General features: G+C 39.3%; 1 protein-coding gene across 1 annotated transcript in view; it reads right to left on the bottom strand.

Annotated features, from left to right (window-relative positions):
- LOC124717036 (serine/threonine-protein kinase minibrain) overlaps positions 1 to 20942 on the bottom strand; it is a gene marked incomplete at its 5' end in the record, with an annotated part of 140232 nt that overhangs the window by 10996 nt on the left and 108294 nt on the right. Inside the window, one exon of the mRNA XM_047243691.1 lies at positions 18180 to 18417. Coding sequence (XP_047099647.1) covers positions 18180 to 18417 — 238 coding nt within the window. The remainder of the gene's footprint in view (positions 1 to 18179; positions 18418 to 20942) is intronic.

Below are 20942 nucleotides of genomic sequence, written 5' to 3'. Positions count from 1 at the left end.
TTACAGCTTTCGGAGGAGCTGTCGTGCGGGACTCTGGGTACTACTGGTACCTGAGGGGAGAACTAGAGGTGTGCTGGCTAAATGCCACCAATGCAAGAGGAGGGGGTAGGTGTGATGACAAATTATTCTACGTGGAGTGAGTAACACAATGTCAGTCAACAGCCAGTATGTACAGTGTGTTGGCTCTCATGTTACACATGCAATGCAAAGGACTTACTGCAGTCAGCACAATTTTCACACACATACAGGGTGATTAGAGTGACTACTGGTACTGTACTAATGTATTTTTGCACTGTGTTCACTGTTAACAGGCTTCTGCTGATATTTAAACTGGCATACGGCGTGTAACACAGAAGTTCTGGACAGACAAATATACTTCTTTCCCATTTTTTGGAGAGGGCACGGCTTGTTTCTGTCTCATAACACAAATCTTCATTCTATCACAATTAATCCAGTATGGTGAAATTACAGAATGACGACAATGATTTAAGAAACAAGAATAACAGATTTAATTAATGACCATTTTCAAATGTAATGTGGAATCAACATACGAGTAAACGTCCGTTGAAGGCGTGAGGACTTGTATCTCTCCATACTGTCTTGCTGTTTAAGCTCTTATCTGCAGTATTCTGACAGGTTATATGTGGCCCATCATGATTTACTCTCCTATGCCATCCTCTTCATCTCAGATTACCATCCGCACCCAATTTTCTCAATTATTTGTTGGATATATTCTAATTATTTGTCTTCCTACATAATTTTTGTCCTCTGTGGCTGCTTCAGTACCATGGAAGTTATTTAAACATTTTCCTTCCTTTGCCGGTTCTGTGGAGAAACCCTCCATATCCGATCCTATCAAACCATCTAATTTCCACCGCCCTTCTTTAGCTCCCCTTTGATTCTCTTCTTTTTCGGTTTTCTTGAGGCCCTCGATTCATTTCTACAAATACGAAAATTTTGAAAAAACAATAAGGCAAAATTAGGGGTTTTTAGCAAAATAACATGAAAACAGCGATTCTTACGAGATACTGCAAAATTTGTAATTATATCTTATAAAAATATTACAAACCTGAAGACAGCAGTTTACTAATATTTGTAACTGATAGTTATTGGAAGTTAAAACTGCATTTTTACATCTTATCTCCTAAAGACTGAGGTTCCTGTATAATCCTTCTTGTATTGACTTAAAATAACAGTGAATTTCTAATGTAATGAATTTTGATGTGAGAACATAAACAGCACTGAAACTGCCAAAAAAGCGCAAATAAGAATACCAAATTTGGGGAAAATACCATGGAATTTGGCAAAAAAGCAACACAGTATTTGATAAAGAAACCTATATCAAATTTGGCACAAAATGGCACTGAATTTGGTGAAAATAACAAATCTGGAAAAAGACATTGAATGTGGCAAAGCAACTAAATTCAGCATTAAAATAACATCAACTTTGGCAAATATTGGCAACAACTGCAGTAAAAAATAACAATGGATTTGGTAAAAATAGCAAGTAATTTCACAAAAATAACACCAAGTTTGGCAAAAAATAATGAAACTTTGGCAAAAAAATAACACTGGATTTAGTCATGAAATAAACCAATATTTTTTCTGTCTGTATTCATTGTCATACAATGTTGTGCTTCAAAGGTATGTTGTCATGTCATCTTCCTCAAATCATGACCTATATATGTATATTTGATTCTAGTACTATACTTTTAGCAAATAGTGTCCTCTTTGTATGGGCTAGTCTGCTTCTTATTACCTTCTTGCTTCATCCATCATATTATTTTGCTTCCATGGTAACAAACATACTTCCTTCACTTTGTCTACTGTGTGCCCCCAGTTTTAATGTAATCTCATTTCTACTATGCCCCGCTACTTTCGTCTTTCTTCAGTTTGCTATCAATCCATATTCTCTGTTTGTTATACCTTATGTTATATTAAACAGATCCTGTAATTGTTCCTCACTTTCACTGATGATAGCACTGTCATCAGAAAATCGTATCACTGATATCCTTCCAACCCGAATTTTAGTCCCACTCACGAGTCTCTCTTGTTTTGCATCACTGCTTCTTTGATGTATAAATAAACAGTTAGTGCGATCAATTTCATCCCTTTCTTATACTGTTTTTAATCTGAGAACTACACTCTCAGTTTCTATTCTTATCCTGGCCGCTTGGTTGTATGCTACCCATCTTTCCCTACGGTTTTACCTATTTTTCCAAGAATTTCAAACATTTTGTATTGTCTGACACTGTCAAACAGTTTTCATAGGTTGTCAAACTGGTGATAGAGCCCCCCCACATCATTAGGTACAACATGTCTGTTGTCTTTAACTTGCCTAAAGCCAAACTGATCATCATCTAAGACCATCCTTGGGCAGTGTAAAACTCATTCAGAGTTGGTTACTTTGGTCATGCTGTAATAAGAATCGCAAACCACACTTGCTGTAATCAATTACAACTGGGCTACATTCCAAATCCTAATGGGATCAAACAATATGCATATGAGCAAAGAAAATGTTGATCTGCAACATCTGTTCCCTTTTATAATACATTATCCACAGAGTACAAATATACCAATTATTTGCTGCATTATTTGCGAGAACTCAAATTTGTATATTTCATACAAGCACAGTGTTGTCAAAATGGCACAGTTTATACTTTTAGAATGTAATAAGATAATTAGAATGATGGAAACAAGAAAAAAGGTTTTTATTTTAGCAGAGTGATTTTCATTAGTAAGAACAGTTCCTTCCAAAGAATATTTACAAATCATACCTCAAAATCAAGTACCAGTGATTACAATAGACTACAAATGATGCAGATCAAACAATTATTACAAGATCCAAATACATGGACTCTTGCCCAACATTTTTAGATAGTCATATTTTTTCTGCAGGGGTTCCTACAACTGTGGACTAAGATTTTCTGGATTCTCTGTGTGCAAGGTTTCAAAACTTTATTAACTTATAATCTTTGAAAAGAGCTGCAGGAAAAGCTCACTGGAAGTATCTGAATCCTCTGGAATGTATTGGTTGCAGCACACCTCACATATTATTGACATTTCAGCTTGATAACGTCTCCTGAGAACACAACATTTTGGTTCTGAAACATAGTTCACCATATTTCCCATGAAAACTGAATTAGGTCTTACTCTCTATGGGTTTGGTAAATCTGAATGATCGCAAGATACAGATCGCTTTGCAGTGACACAAGAAATCAGTGTTTCTTCAGCAGTCACAAGGGAAAAAAAAGATCCCCCCTCCTCTGATGTCAGTAATTAAAATGCAAGCACTTTAACTCATTGACACACAAAAATAATACAACTATACAGTGGGGATTTCTGGTTTCTCAGATGTGAAAGCTCTTTGGGAGCACAAGTTAATCATTGCAGCCCACCCTATTTTTTGGCTAATTGGTACAAAACTGGAATAGCATCAAACATTCTTCAATAATATGTGGACACGGAAGTACTAAGACCCTTGTACCCTGTCCTCAAATTTCTACACTATACTTCCCAATATTTCTTGTGACAAAGCTGTAATTTCATCAGAAATGTCAAGTTTAACCTCATATCTTTTATGAGACTCGTGGTACTGCAATGTAATGCAGCTCAGTCCAGTCTCTCTGGGATTTTCTAGCATTATTCTCTCTATCTTTCCATTAACACATTTTCCTCATTTGGAACATTTCCTTGGCTATTCTTATATGCTGTCACTTTTGGTCTGTTTTCTCAGTTTTCTTCTCAAATTTCTCATAGTATATTCAATTTTATTTCTTCTGCCATCTAGTCTTTCTTCTTCTACACCTCTTGCTTTTTCCCCTCATACTTCTCCAGAAGAATGCCTAACGAGTTCCACTGAATTTCTACATTCATCATCAGACAAGTCACTATACCTTGTGTTTAAGATTTCTTCCATCATTCTGCATGCAAACAGTAAAACAGCATCCTTAATTCAATTAATTTCTTATCTGGGTGTCCTAAACTTATCCTCTTTGTAGAATTTCATTCAAATTTTTTATAGTATAACTGTATAATATGTTTGTTCTTAAATATGTGTGCATTCTTTTCTTTATCCACACAATCTTTCCTTTGACTATCGCAGAGAACAGTCTGCATGTCTCTTACATGTTGCTTTGAAAGTATTCTTCGACCAGCAACTTCCTAAGCTCTATTTAGAGGCTCTGGGACAGCTTCATGCACTTCCAAAGTACAGGTTGTTTATAAATGAATATCGGGGTTTTAACACTTTGTACTATTTATTACATTAAAATTACAGTTATAAATGAGATTTCAAATGAAAGAGTAACTCAAATAGTTGTGTTTGGCACCACAGTCCGCTAGACAGCGGTAGTTGCGAAGATGGTGACTAGTGAACAGAAAACGTTTTGTGTTTTGCAGTTTGCAAAGACCAAATCTGCAGTGCAACGTGCATTCCGGCTGAAGTTCGGTTGTGATCCTCCACGTGATGATAACGATCGTAGATGGTATCATCAATTTGAAGATACCAGTTGCCTTTGTAAAGGGAAGAGCACAGGACAACCAAGAGTTAGTGAAGAAACTGTTGAACAAGTGAGAGAGTCATTCACTCGTAGCCCAAAGAAATCAATCTGGCAGGCTAGTCGTGAATTACAAGTTCCCTTGTTGACTGTTTAGAAAGTTTTAAGGAAACACATACAACTATGTCCTTACCGTTCACAATTATTACAGGCTCTAAAGCCAGCAGACCATGGATTACATGCCAACATTGCAAACGAAATGTTGTTTCATGACGACAAAGATTTTCTGGATCATGTTGTCTTCAGTAATGAATCGACCTTTCACCTTAGTGGACATTTTAACACTCACAAAGTGCGCATCTGGGGCTCAGAAAATCCTCACGAGGTGGTACAAATGCAACGAGATTCCCCTAAAGTGTTTTTTGTGCCGTATCCCGGCGGAAAGTTTATGGGCCTTTCTCTTTTGGTGAAGCTACTGTAACTGGCACTTCCTACCTTGATACACTAGAGCAATAGCTCTTCTCTCAATTGGAAGAAGATGAGCCAGATAACTTCATTTTCCAGCAATATGGTGCACCACCTCACTGGCATAGCAAAGTACGCAACTGGTTGAACTTCACTGCACCCAAGCACTGGATAGGACGCAAGGGGCCAATGACAGGGCTTGCTTTGCATGACCTCCACGTTCACCCGACCTAACGCCATGCAATTTTTTCCTTTGGGGCTTCATCAAGGATCGTGTGTACGTTCCTCTGCTACCAGAAAAACCTCCCTGAATTAAGAAACTGGATTGAAACAGCTGTTGCTACAATCACTGAAGACACACTTATCAACATTTGGGAAGAACTCAACTATAGACTTGATGTGTGCCGTGTAACAAATGGTGTTCACATTGAACATTTATAAGGTTCTTGGCAAAACTGTTTGAGTTGCTCTTTTATTTGACATATCATTTATAAACACGCTGTATTTTCGTGGTGCAGGTAAGGTCGGTCAGAACAATTACTTGTCTCAGTCCATCAACACTGTGTAGTGTGCTGTTCATACAGCTCCTAACTGGTAACACTTTGGCAAAAATATATACATCCATTTATGCAGTTTGTAGTTAACGACATGACTCAATAACAATAATGTGCAGCAGTCACAATTCCCTCTCGGATAACGCTTCCTTTTACACCATACAGGAAAGTGTGCACTACCCTACATATTTTAAGGTCACTGGCTCCTGTAAACACACAAAATATACATTACTTTCACATACTGTGACCAGATATTAAAAAATGAAATTACAATGAAAGCCAGACCATTTGCTCCTTACAGGCGTTCATAAATATTAACGGGAAGAGTTGTAAATGTGTGCCCCGACTGGGACTCGAACCCGGGATCTCCTGCTTACGTGGCAGACGCTCTATCCATCGTAGCCACTGAGGACACAGAGGATAGTACGACTGCAGGGACTTATCTCTGGCACACTCCCCGTGAGACCCACACTTCCCACTTATGGTCCACAAACTACGTTCGTAGTGCACCTGCCCACTATAGTCATTACTTGCGGCAGTCAATCTACTGAGTCCTGTAAGAGTTACAGCAATGTGAGTGCACCCGCACTGAAGAAGATCATTGGCCGGTAAGCCTTATCTATACGAAGATGGCAGCTGTTCTTTCGGACATGTCCATGCTTCCATCAATAATTTGCGTTCCAGTACAAGGAAAAAATTTCAATGATTGCAGCTGTACTTTGACAGAAACTTTTCAAGCAGAGATATTTCAATTACTTGTTTCAGATTTGGTTCATAGACTTTTGAAATTTCTTGAACGACAATGTTTTTGCATCCAAGATTGTACAACTGCATTTATGAAAACCATTATTGGCCAGATTCCGCTATACAGCCATTTTAAAATGACAGAGTCCACAAATAAAGATACTACAGTATCCAAACAACCAGGGGATCCAATCCCACAGTGAATCACACAATCAATAAACATATAAGCATGAGTCCTACAAAAACATACGTTCCTTTGCAAACAGTATCAACTAAACCAGATGCACTTCATAGTATTAAGTAAGTTTGTTCTGTTACGTACTAAATTACAATGCTTGGCTAGGCAACAGATCAATTAGTTTTCTTGAGTTTGGTTTTACAGCCTTTGAAATTTCTTGACAGATGACATTCCGCAGAGACTGAATGTTTGTTTTTAAAAGACTAATCACTGACAGTGATTTAAAAGAATGCAAATAATATGGCAATAATGTTATCTTTCAAGCAAAGACATCACAATTTAATGTAACACAACTGTTTCTACTTAATACATTTTCAGCTGTCTAAACATTATTATGACGTCTGAATAAAAAATTCACTATTATCACTGTCTTTATTTACTGAGATGATAAATTATAGTATGTAAAAAAATGCATTTCAAAAGAGTCAGTATAAACAGCTTATGCAATCTAAGAATTTACTTGTGAAGCAACTTACACAAGCTCTACATTTTTCTACAATGTGTGTGTATGTGTGAAGGTACACAGGCGGTCACACATGTGCAGTCGGTAGATAAGTACAAACCGAGAGCCCATGTGCTAGTCGGAATAGGGTAGATCTAGCTGAGAGCCAACACACCATGCAGGCTGGTTTCCAGGGTAGGGTTCGCTAGGGTAGGGTAGGGTAGGTTAAGACAAAAGTCACTTACTGAGCAGACTAAGGCGGGGCTGGAGCACCTCAACAGTTTGCTGGGCTCCCAGACAGAGTTAGTCATCGAGTCACATACTGAGCTGGTATTACGTCTGCTGGCCGGCAAAAAACAGACAAGCAACAATGACGCAATCACAACAATCTGTAGCAAGGAAGGTGTAACAGGGGGTAGGGGAGGGGGGGGGGACCTTTCAACACAAGTGGGTAGGGGACAGGGGAGGGGTGGAGTGCACACACTGAAAGAGGTCACAGAATTCACTATTATTGTGCGGAGCACATTAGGGGCGAGATTATGGGTATTACAACATAAATAATATGTGAAGAGAAACTGTTCATTAAAATGATTAAAACAAGAATTATCTAGCATGAACAGGTGACAGAAGGAGGCAAGAACATGAAAACGTCAGCAATAGGTTGTACAAAAAGGAATTTACAGATGTTCACCGGGACATATTACGCAACAGTTGACAAACTAAAAGTCAAGGAGGGAAAAGTCTTTTTCTAATAAAATCAAGAAACAGTAGGGAACATAACAACTATTTATGATTTCTCTCAGAGGGGAGGGATACTGCACTTAAATCAACCAGACACCAACAGACAGTCTGCAAGAAAACTGTACTTGTTAAACAAAGAAAGAACACTATTTTGTCAGTCTCATACATGTAGCTTTGTGGGAAAATAAATCTTACAAATAAATTTTAAAAATGTATGTATAGTGTTATTTTGCACTGCAGTTTTGGTTAAAACTATCCTTTGTCAATAGAAAATCAAATAACAAAACATGTTTTGTATACCTGCAAAAAGTGAATGTGAAAACAGCTAATATTAGTCTTATGGCACATGTACAAAGGCCAAACTGGCAATAATGTATTCGATAAATTACTGTGCCTCAACACCGCTGGTATCTGGTTGCTGAATTCTATACACTGAACCACTCTAAATAATTAAAAAGCATTTCCAAACAACAAAGACCAACTTGCATCTCTTACAAACTAAACATTACTGTGACTGTCAACCACAGAAAATAATATACTTTATACACTACTATATCACAAATTATGATTTTAAAAAATCTGGCACTGCTGGCTGAGAAGTTAACTCACTGCCTCTCTCAATTAAAATTAAAAAGGTTGCCAAATATTTCCAGATGCAAACCAAGACATATGACACAGCTTATAAAGTAGATTTGGAGATCATTTAGTATTCCAACAATATCCTGAATTCTGCATGTATATTTCTTAGCAATGTTGCTAGCCATTCTGTAAGCACAGACTGCAATCCAATGGGATGTCAAATCATTGGCCTGCTACAACACAAGAGTACTAGGACATAGCGGCCAAGACATTTACAATCATCATCACTGCCAACAGAAGATTACAAATATGCAAGCAAGTTGGCTACTTTATTGTTTGGTTCTGTCTTAAATGCTGTACAGAAAGAGAGGCATACCTAAGGGTTATTTGACAATGTACTACCATAATACCACTAGGCTAAGGCGTTTCTCTTCTAAAAGTGCAGTTGTTAGGATAAATATGGTCATTTTTACATGGACCTATGGCAAACATACACACAAATGAGTAGAGTCTCAGACAGACGGAGTAAGTTACAAAAAAATAACTGCAGCTGATCATTGGCGATCTGATTATTTACGATTTAGTTTAGTTTCCATCATGTTCCTATACTACAAAAGTCTAAACTTTTGTTTTTTCTATATGATTTAGTGATTCTCTACACATGTTTATCATCTTTCCTTTCAGTTTTTCATGAACGAAGGTAAAAAAAAAATTTATCCTGTCATCTACATAAATGATATCACATTATCAAGAGTTTTGCCCAAAACACTATTGACCCATTGCAGTTTGTAACTGGGAATATTTTTACAGTATTGTTTGAAATTTCATAAAATATTCCTTCCCTGTAGAAGGAACTTTTTATCACTGGCTAAATCTTTTCAGCGCTCCTTCCATCGCCAATATCCAGGTAGTTCATGCCACTCTCTTCTGTTACATTTGAGTTACATGGCCCCACTTCTATCACATGGAATTACCGAAAAATGTTTGAAAAAGCTTCTACATCTCTATCAAATCGTAGCACTTCTCTTTTACACAGTGGTGATGATCTGTCACAAGAAATAAGACAAATCAGGCAATAATAACACTACAACATTACACTTAAACACAGTCTGGTAATAGTCTGTTCTGGAGCATGCCGGTACATGAATTAGACAAAAAGCTGAAAAATGGAATTTACTGTTAGCTAAATGATTCATGGAATGTTGCATCCAATCACAGCACCATCAAATACATTGATATTTCTGCAAATTGTGAATCTTAGGATGTGTATGGAATATACTGTATCAATCAATAAACCTGCTATCTGCAAATGAGCATTGTCATTTATTATAAGGTCTGAATATTGTTAAGTTCTTTATTACCACACAGTATCAGACGATGTTACACAAATAAAGGCACTGTCACTTCCACAGTCCAAGCTGTGAGCTCTTCCAGTACAGCAATAGCGGAAATTAGTAAGTGGAGAAGCAATTTTATTTGATAGATTCAGAAAGCATATGTGATTTAATCAAAACTATAAATAGATCATTTCAGACTGGTACCATAAGCGTTACCAGCTTTCTACAGGCAGGTGTTGCATAATAACATGCATTTTAAATGCTGTGTGACCAATATTTAGCCACTTCATAGACTCCTCGGATAGCTGCCATCAGTTCTTTTAGAGAGTATGTAGTTGGACACATCTTCCAGATGAGGAGTCGATACACAGTCTGCTATTCTCCGAATTCACACAGGGTAGATTCACAAGAAAATTCCCACTTCTTCAGGTCAGCATTACACTAGCCGACCCTAGATCATAGCCTCTCGAGTGTTTTCCATGTTGGCCAGCTTTCTTCATGGCCAGAAGGTAAGCTGTCACATGGTACTACCCATTCTGTGATGTTGCCATCTTGATTCCACATGGAATTTAGTTTGAAAGCTGAATATTGTTCAGTGAGGGTTTCTGTAGTACGGAGGAAACTTCGTCTTGATTTGGGTCAGGCAGTTGCTCGTAGGTACCCATACAGAGAACGGGTCTCTAGATTTGTGCATACAATGAGAGCTTTCACAACTGAATGTCATATTTGCTGATAGGTCTTCTGGGCTGTAAGCCTATGGTCGAAAGAACTTTTCAGTTCGTGATTTTTCGTCCAGAGCTGCACTGGACATCTTTGGAGGTGTTCATGGCAATGTCGAATCTTCCTGACCAATGAGTCGGGTGTGTAAAGCGGGCATGGTCAAGTTCATATGCGATCAGCAGAGACAGTCTTCATCAGAGATAAGTGTTAAGCACTGATTGTCACCTGTCAAGGATAAAGACTTTTCTATCAATTCTGGAGAGCCATTACCCACTTATCTGCACATCAGAACACTTGGGCACTGAATTAAAACATCTATAGCAAGAAGAATGGCTATTCAGGCAACGAAGTAAATAGGGTTCTGCAACTGAGTAACAGTAGGAAAAAGGACAATGATAAAATACAGCAGTCAGCAAGTGGAGTGTACGAGACTGAATGAATTGATGCAAACAAGAAGAATGGCTATTCAGGCAACGAAGTAAATAGGGTTCTGCAACTGAGTAACAGTAGGAAAAAGGACAATGATAAAATACAGCAGTCAGCAAATGGAGTGTACGAGACTGAATGAATTGATGCAAACAGTCTGATTATAAATCTGGAAAAAACTGTTGCAATGGATATTTTTACCACCCACAATAGGATACCAGCTAATCCTTCCGGAGAAATAAGTGGACAAAAAATTGAAAAAACAGAGAGTACAAAATTTCTCTGTATACGGATTCAACAAAAGATGAAATGGGATACACATGTGGACTATGTGAACAACAAACTGAGCAAAACACGTTTTGTAATGTGTATCGAGTGATATCTCACGAACACATATTTTGCTTGTGTTCATTCAGTATTGAATTACGGTGTACTGTTTTGGGGAAATTGTGGAGCTAGTCAGAAAACATTTAGATTGCAGAAAAAGATTATTACACAAATGAAACGGTTAGATCAAAGATCATCATGCAAGCCACTACATGGGGAAAATAAAATGCTACCACTTCCACGTATTAATATACTTGAAAATGTAATTATTATAAAAGAAAAACCCAACAGTGGCATTCCAAGCATCACCCGTAATGAACCTGTATATAGCTACCACACAAGACAAATAGATAATGTACATGTACAACAGACAAACACAGCATTATTACAGAAAGGCATACTCCACCCTGGCATCAAATTGTACAATGCATTATCGAAATCAAAAAAATAATAATGGACTTAAACAAGTTCAAATCAACTGTGAAGGATTACTTAGCCGAGCACTGCTTCTATACAGTAAGGGAATATCTACAAAAACAAAACTGCCTCACCGATTAAGACTTTTTTTATAAAATGTGTAGGGTAAGAAAATATTGTACAATTTTATCTTTTGTTAAAATGATGTCCGAAGAAAAAGAAAAAAAAAATCAAGGAATTGTAATTAATGAATGGTCCAATACCTTTTCTACACTGTACTGTCCAAGATTCACAGGACCAATAAATAAATAAATATATAAATATATATATAAAACAAAGATGAGGTGACTTACCGAACGAAAGCGCTGGCAGGTCGATAGACACACAAACAAACACAAACATACACACAAAATTCAAGCTTTCGCAACAAACTGTTGCCTCATCAGGAAAGAGGGAAGGAGAGGGGAAGACGAAAGGAAGTGGGTTTTAAGGGAGAGGGTAAGGAGTCATTCCAATCCCGGGAGCGGAAAAACTTACCTTAGGGGGAAAAAAGGACAGGTATACACTCGCACACACGCACATATCCATCCACACATACAGACACAAGCAGACATATTTGGTCTTTAAATATGTCTGCTTGTGTCTGTATGTGTGGATGGATATGTGCGTGTGTGCGAGTGTATACCTGTCCTTTTTTCCCCCTAAGGTAAGTTTTTCCGCTCCCGGGATTGGAATGACTCCTTACGCTCTCCCTTAAAACCCACTTCCTTTCGTCTTCCCCTCTCCTTCCCTCTTTCCTGATGAGGCAACAGTTTGTTGCGAAAGCTTGAATTTTGTGTGTATGTTTGTGTTTGTTTGTGTGTCTATCGACCTGCCAGCGCTTTCGTTCGGTAAGTCACCTCATCTTTGTTTTATATATATATTTTTTCCCACGTGGAATGTTTCCTTCTATTATAATAAATATATAAATACATACACACACAAATAAAAGTCTTTGCTGATAAGGAAAACAGATAAATCAGCTGTAGCAGAACACATTCTTCAGTCAAGAAATCATGAAGTTAAGTTTTCCAAAACCAAAATTTTATCTACTATAACAAACTATTATCTATGACTACATATAGATGGCGTCGAAACGGTGGTAATTTTAACATAAAAGAAAAAGCCATGAAACTCAATGATATATGGGCAGTGGCTCTGCAGAACCGATAGGTAAGTTTTTATTCTTGACAGGTGACAATCAACAGTTAAGTTTTATTTCTGAGAAAGATTATCTCTGTTGATCATTTGTAAATTTGACCACACCCACTTTACACAGTATTTATGTCACGTTACAATGCCCGTCTTGTCAGTTGGTAATACTCAGTTTGCCAGGAGCACCCGCAAAATACATCCATTGTAGCTCTGGATGAAATGTCAGGAACTGAAAAGTTTCTTTGCCAGTGGCCATACGGCCCAGAAGGTTCACCAGCATTTTGATTTATTGCTCTATTTCTTTCCAGACAGGCAGTAGACTCACTGCAGATATCTAGGGGTGGGATACCTGCTAGAGATTAGACCTTTAGGGCTGGTGTCATTCTCAGGGAGTCTACAAAGATTCTGTAAGCAACGAGGCTAGTTCTCTCTCCAAACAGCAAAACCATCTGAGTATCAGCAATCTGTAACTCAGTTACCAAACATCTGACTCTGACAGATGCTCCAACATTCTTTCTCTAGTTACCTAACAATCTAAAACATTGTTGTTGTTGTTGTTGTTGTTGTGGTCTTCAGTCCTGAGACTGGTTTGATGCAGCTCTCCATGCTACTCTATCCTGTGCAAGCTTTTTCATCTCCCAGTACCTACTGCAACCTACATCCTTCTGAATCTGCTTAGTGTATTCATCTCTTGGTCTCCCTCTACGATTTTTACCCTCCACGCTGCCCTCCAATACTAAATTGGTGATCCCTTGATGCCTCAGAACATGTCCTACCAACCGATCCCTTCTTCTGGTCAAGTTGTGCCACAAACTTCTCTTCTCCCCAATCCTATTCAATACTTCCTCATTTGTTATGTGATCTACCCATCTAATCTTCAACATTCTTCTGTAGCACCACATTTCAAAACCTTCTATTCTCTTCTTGTCCTAACTATTTATCGTCCACATTTCATTTCCATACATGACTACACTCCAAACAAATACTTTCAGAAAAGACTTCCTGACACTTAAATCTATACTCGATGTTAACAGATTCCGTCAGCATCACCCGACTTAATTCGACTACATTCCATTATCCTTGTTTTGCTTTTGTTGATGTTCATCTTATATCCTCCTTTCAAGACACTGTCCATTCCATTCAACTGCTCTTCCAAGTCCTTTGCTGTCTCTGACAGAATTACAATGTCATCGGCGAACCTCAAAGTTCTTATTTCTTCTCCATGAATTTTAATACCTACTCCGAATTTTTCTTTTGTTTCCTTTACTGCTTGCTCAATATACAGATTGAACAACATCGGGGAGAGGCTACAACCCTGTCTTACTCCCTTCCCAACCACTGCATCCCTTTCATGTCCCTCGATTCTTATAACTGCCATCTGGTTTCTGTACAAATTGTAAATAGCCTTTCGCTCCCTGTATTTTACCCCTGCCACCTTTAGAATTTGAAAGAGAGTATTCCAGTCAACATTGTCAAAAGCTTTCTCTAAGTCTACAAATGCTAGAAACGTAGGTTTGCCTTTCCTTAATCTTTCTTCTAAGATAAGTCGTAAGGTCAGTATTGCCTCACGTGTTCCAGTGTTTCTACGGAATCCAAACTGATCTTCCCCGAGGTTGGCTTCTACTAGTTTTTCCATTCGTCTGTAAAGAATTCGTGTTAGTATTTTGCAGCTGTGACTTATTAAGCTGATAGTTCGGTAATTTTCACATCTGTCAACACCTGCTTTCTTTGGGATTGGAATTATTATATTCTTCCTGAAGTCTGAGGGTATTTCGCCTGTTTCATACATCTTGCTTACCAGATGGTAGAGTTTTGTCAGGACTGGCTCTCCCACGGCCGTCAGTAGTTCCAATGGAATATTGTCTACTCCGGGGGCCTTGTTTCGACTCAGGTCTTTCAGTGCTCTGTCAAACTCTTCACGCAGTATCATATCTCCCATTTCATCTTCATCTACATCCTCTTCCATTTCCATAATATTGTCCTCAAGTACATCGCCCTTGTATAGACCCTCCATATACTCCTTCCACCTTTCTGCTTTCCCTTCTTTGCTTAGAACTGGGTTTCCATCTGAGCTCTTGATATTCATACAAGTCGTTCTCTTATCTCCAAAGGTCTCTTTAATTTTCCTGTAGGCGGTATCTATCTTACCCCTAGTGAGATAGGCCTCTACATCCTTACATTTGTCCTCTAGCCATCCCTGCTTAGCCATTTTGCACTTCCTGTCGATCTCATTTTTGAGAAGTTTGTATTCCTTTTTGCCTGTTTCACTTACTGCATTTTTATATTTTCTCCTTTCATCAATTAAATTCAATATTTCTTCTGTTACCCAAGGATTTCTACTAGCCCTCGTCTTTTTACCTACTTGATCCTCTGCTGCCTTCACTACTTCATCCCTCAAAGCTACCCATTCTTCTTCTACTGTATTTATTTCCCCCATTCCTGTCAATTGCTCCCTTATGCTCTCCCTGAATCTCTGTACAACCTCTGGTTCTTTTAGTTTATCCAGGTCCCATCTCCTTAAATTCCCACCTTTTTGCAGTTTCTTCAGTTTTAATCTACAGGTCATAACCAATAGATTGTGGTCAGAGTCCACATCTGCCCCTGGAAATGTCTTACAATTTAAAACCTGGTTCCTAAATCTCTGGCTTACCATTATATAATCTATCTGAAACCTTTTAGTATCTCCAGGGTTCTTCCATGTATACAACCTTCTTTCATGATTCTTAAACCAAGTGTTAGTTATGATTATGTTGTGCTCTGTGCAAAATTCGACCAGGTGGCTTCCTCTTTCATTTCTGTCCCCCAATCCATATTCACCTACTATGTTTCCCTCTCTCCCTTTTCCTACACTCGAATTCCAGTCACCCATGACTATTAAATTTTCATCTCCCTTCACAATATGAATAATTTCTTTTATTTCATCATACATTTCTTCAATTTCTTCGTCATCTGCAGACCTAGTTGGCATATAAACTTGTACTACTGTAGTAGGCGTGGGCTTCGTATCTATCTTGGCCACAATAATGCGTTCACTATGCTGTTTGTAGTAGCTTACCCGCATTCCTATTTTCCTATTCATTATTAAACCTACTCCTGCATTACCCCTATTTGATTTTGTGTTTATAACCCTGTAGTCACCTGACCAGAAGTCTTGTTCCTCCTGCCACCGAACTTCACTAATTCCCACTATATCTAACTTCAACCTATCCATTTCCCTTTTTAAATTTTCTAACCTACCTGCCCGATTAAGGGATCTGACATTCCACGCTCCGATCCGTAGAACGCCAGTTTTCTTTCTCCTGATAACGACATCCTCTTGAGTAGTCCCCGCCCGGAGATCCGAATGGGGGACTATTTTACCTCCGGAATATTTTACCCAAGAGGACGCCATCATCATGTAATCATACAGTAAAGCTGCATGCCCTCGGGAAAAATTACGGCTGTAGTTTCCCCTTGCTTTCAGCCGTTCGCAGTACCAGCACAGCAAGGCCGTTTTGGTTATTGTTACAAGGCCAGATCAGTCAATCATCCAGACTGTTGCCCTTGCAACTACTGAAAAGGCTGCTGCCCCTCTTCAGGAACCACACGTCTGTCTGGCCTCTCAACAGATACCCCTCCGTTGTGGTTGCACCTACGGTATGGCTATCTGTATCGCTGAGGCACGCAAGCCTCCCCACCAACGGCAAGGTCCATGGTTCATGGGGGGGGTCTAAAACACTAACCAGAATAAATACAATTACTTTTCACATTAGTATAATTATACACAAGCAGATACATAATGTTTGTCATTCAGATGGTAAACACACATTAGATAAACCTGCACTATTATAATTAACACAGCTTGCAAACAAGCTCAATGGATAAAATATTAGACACCTCCCCCCCCCCCCCTTAAAAGAGCCCACCTGTCACTTCAAAGTGCTATAGGTCATGTAGAACTGGTGCCAGGCAGTAACGTAGTCCTCCACCACTGTGGGGGTAGTGAAGTGTGTGTACGGGATCAGTATAGTGAGATGAGTCAATGTGGCGACTTGACAGAATGGTAGAAAGGAGTACTCGGGTACAGTGACCACAACACAACTGAAGTTCCTCGATTTATCGGTGTATCAATGCGGACTGCCCAATGTGTCTACAGGGAACGGTGTACCGCTATCAGACGTGAAGCGTGATGCAATAACGGTAGTCGTGAAAGGACCTGACCGAGAGAGAGAGAGACCAGAGACGAGTCTCTCAGCTCGTCAACTACAATCCAATTCGACTCTCAGTAAATGCTGGTCCACCTCCACCAGCTTTTGAGTAAACATTCTGAAGGGAACTGCAACAGACATTTGGAGTCAGGTAATTCACAAAAGTCCATTTCCCACAATTTCACGTAAACCTGCACTTCTTCCATGAGAAAAACAACACAGATACTGGACAGTAACTGACTGGAGGCATGTAGTGTGGTCAAATGAGTCACAATTGTGGCTCGTTTCAAACGGTGTGAGGTGCCGCGTGAACAGGCAGCCGAATGAGGCATGTAACCAGCAGCATGTGGAATGTGTAGTTCATGATGGAGGTTGTACTGTGATGTTTTTGCCTACAGTGACCTGGGCTTATTAATTGAGATTACCATGAACATGAAACACAACATTTATTTCATGATTCTCAGTCACCATGTTTTGCCTTTTCTTCTACACCTTCATGACGAGTGTACTGTGCACAGCCCTGTCTTTCAAGATGACAAAGACCACATTCCCAAGATCATATGGATATGTTCCTAGTTTGAGAAACACTCATATGTTTATCTGCAGATATATGTTTCAAGCATTAATCAGTAAGGTGCAGCAAACACTCAGGTCTTCCAAAAGCAACAACTTGGTAATGTATATCCCCAATGCAGACAGTTTGTCTGTGTCTATAAATCACTAATAGAATTCAAAATGGAGCTCACTTTGGTTAGAGGTAGGCCTCTCTTACGACAAGATCAAATCCCTTAAGACCTACGAAAACACTTCATCTGGCATATTTTTTTACAATCAATACATATTATCTTGAACCCCGTTCCATCTGCATTAGAAAGAGTAAAAGACTGCAGGCTGTAGAAATGAAATATCTGAAGTCAGTCCCCCTGAAGAAACATGAAAAGATAAGACCCAAAATGAAAAAAACCTGCCAAGAAATACAAGTGAAATATCACTATGTGAAAGCGTAAGAACATCGAGACTGAAATGGTACGGACATGTTGAAAAGATGGTAGAAACAACAAAAGCAAGTACACTGCTCGAAACAGAAACTGAAGGCAATAAACATAGAGGCTGGGCCAAGAAATGGTGCATCACATAAGTGAAACAGGATCTGGAAGAAAGAAGTGGAAAGGCACCAAGTGAAGTGAGAAGAAGTGTACCTCGACAGAAAAGACACAGAGCACTCTTACGTAACAACTTGGGTAACTGGAGACATTTAATGGACGATGACGACAAGCACAAGAAAGGTGTCCCCGAAAGCTGTGCGTACCTTGCTGCGGACCGCCTCCGCTGCCAGGACTCGGGGCGGGCCTGTGGGGGTCGGGGGGTCCCGCTAGGGGCGGCACGAACACCGCCGAGCTGCTCGCGCCTGCGGTGTTGGGCGCCGACCCGCTGCCGCCCGTGTTGGTGCCCTCGTCAGCTGTCCTCTTGAAGAAGTTGTGCTGCAGGGCGTAGTACGGCGTCACTCTTGTCTTCGGGTCGAAGTCCAGCATACGGAGGATGAGATCCTGAAACACAGGCGGCAGAGCCTCAATACAGCTGAGTCACGCTCACTTTACAATTATCACTCGTGACGTGTGCCTGTGATATGTCTCTATGTGCCTATCACTGGAAAAAAGAGACACTGAATACAACAGAGGCTACACTACTTAGCTGAACAGCCTTCCACCATGTTTTTTTAAGCCAAAACAACAGCCATGTGGTTAATAGTACATTACGCTGAAAGGAATGATGAAAACTGGCATGGTGAAGCTGGAGGTGTGGAAAAAATGCAGTTTAATTCTTATAATACAGCAAAAATAGCAATCAGCCACTGTTAATAACACTATTTATTAAGAACAAGTAGCACTGTTGCCATTTTTGAACAGGCAGGTTCATCATCAGCTGGCTCTTCATGTTTCAAATGTACACGTGGCATTGGATTCCCCCCCCCCCCCTTCCCCCCTCCCCCCAAATTGCTGGGGAAGTGGCACCACTGAAAATCATGCTTCTTTCTTATATTAATTCAGTTTGCCATCTGTGTTCATGTGTTTTAGTACATTCTTTTCTTCAGAAAAAAAATCAAACTCTGCAATGGATATATGTAATCAGTCACTTCAGAAACGAACACAGGGCTCAGATAGAAATATTTTACAAAAATCTTACTTTTATTTAACAATATTATGAAAAGCATAGTTGCTACCCACCGCATAGCGGAGATGTTGAGACACAGGTAGGCACAGCGAAAAGACTGTCACAAAATGAGCTTTCGGCCAACAAGGCCATTGTCGAAAATAGACAACAGACATACTAATGATAACACTCCTGTAAACACATCACACACACACACACACACACACACACACACACACACACACACACACACACACAAAAGTGCAGCTCACACGTACATGACCACAGCCTATGGCAGCTTAAACCAGACTCAGTCACGCTTCAGCTGTCATGGAATGTGGTCGTGTGTGTGTGTGTGTGTGTGTGTGTGTGTGTGTGTGTGTGTGTGTGGGCGTGCGCACACACACATTTGTTGCGTTTACAAGAGTGTAAGAATGTGTATGTCTGTCATCTATTTTCGACAAAGGCCTTGTTGGCTGAAAGCTCATTTTGTGAGAGTCTTTTTGCTGCACCTATCTGCGCCTCAGCATCTCCGCTATGTGGGGGGTAGCAACTATCCTTTTCATAATACTGTTACTTTCCATCCTGGATTTGTTTGCTTAAAATACAAAATGTTTAAATTTTTGTTCTTTCTATATGTGTCGTATATGGAATGTAAGTAGTAGGCACACTTCTGAAGGCAAATTATATAATTCTCAGTAATTACACTCATCAAGAACTCAAGCTGTGCCTCTCTCACATTCAAAAAAGTAAATAATAACTACATAAAAATGGTGGCACATGGTACAGTATCGCATTGCGGAGAATACTGATCAATGTGGCATAACTTCTCTATGTATTCTATCCCTTTGATTTAGTCTGGATGTTCCAATGCTGTTATTTAGCAAAAAAAAAAAAAAAAATTACTACATAAAGAACGCACAGTTGAAGGAACTACAAAAGTTTCATGTTAGAATGTTACAAGTGACATGTGTGATTGTGTTACAAACAGAGAGATTTTTAATTGTATCAGGTCCCTCTGTAATGGAGAACACCATCCACAAGATCATTTTATACAGGAATTTAATATCTTGTATCATGGTTTAGCAATAGCTTTTCTCCCCTTCTTGTACCGTCAGCAAAACTGTGTATCTTTCCTCCTTACTGCAACAGGACAATAAACCCATTTCCAGCACAATTACCTAACCACTCATCCATGTACATATTTCAGAAGACTATATGGAACACAGTGAAGTTCAAAATGAAAATATTTTAGTAGAAGAAAAAACCTTCTACAACACGCTATGACATTCTCAGACAAAGTCCATCATGGCTTCATCTCAAAGAATCACTGCTTTATCTACAAAGTGAAAATCTTCAGTGCCAGGAAAAAGTGAAAAGCCTAACTGAATTCTGTCCACGGACGTAAAAAAAGAAGGGAGCCACATTAAGTAGCCCAGAACATTAAGTTTGTTGCATTCGTACCTCCACGGTTCACCGCTGTGACACTTCCCCCGGGCGTCATTCCAATGCAGCTGTGTCCGTGCCCGCACCCAGTTTCGACCATATTGGGTGTTTTGATTCTTTGGAGACATAGTTGTTTCATAAAGAATACCAGCTTGCATTGTTTATGGGTGTAATAATAAATCTGAGCGTAGTCCATAGTTTAAAGGAATCACATTTCATTCATAAGTGGAGCCATTCCAGCAATATTTTCTTTTGTATACATGAATTATGGTTAGACTGTGTTCCTTTATTGTAGTGGTTTCATTTCTGTCATTTCATTTTGGATTTGCCTAACTTTATTCAGTGTACATTCTCTCTCTTCTTTCCTATGTTTTTCATTGCTTTCCAAATCGCAAACGCTCCGACATCCGAGCCACACTGCACCGATGGTCTCGTCCCCACACGACTCATAGCTATGTAACTGTGCTGATTGTTG

This window comes from Schistocerca piceifrons, chromosome 9 (genome assembly GCF_021461385.2).
Source record: "Schistocerca piceifrons isolate TAMUIC-IGC-003096 chromosome 9, iqSchPice1.1, whole genome shotgun sequence".
In the NCBI taxonomy this organism is placed as follows: domain Eukaryota; kingdom Metazoa; phylum Arthropoda; class Insecta; order Orthoptera; family Acrididae; genus Schistocerca; species Schistocerca piceifrons.
The sequence above is the reverse complement of the archived record's forward strand: the minus strand, read 5'-3'. Positions and strand labels throughout refer to the sequence as shown.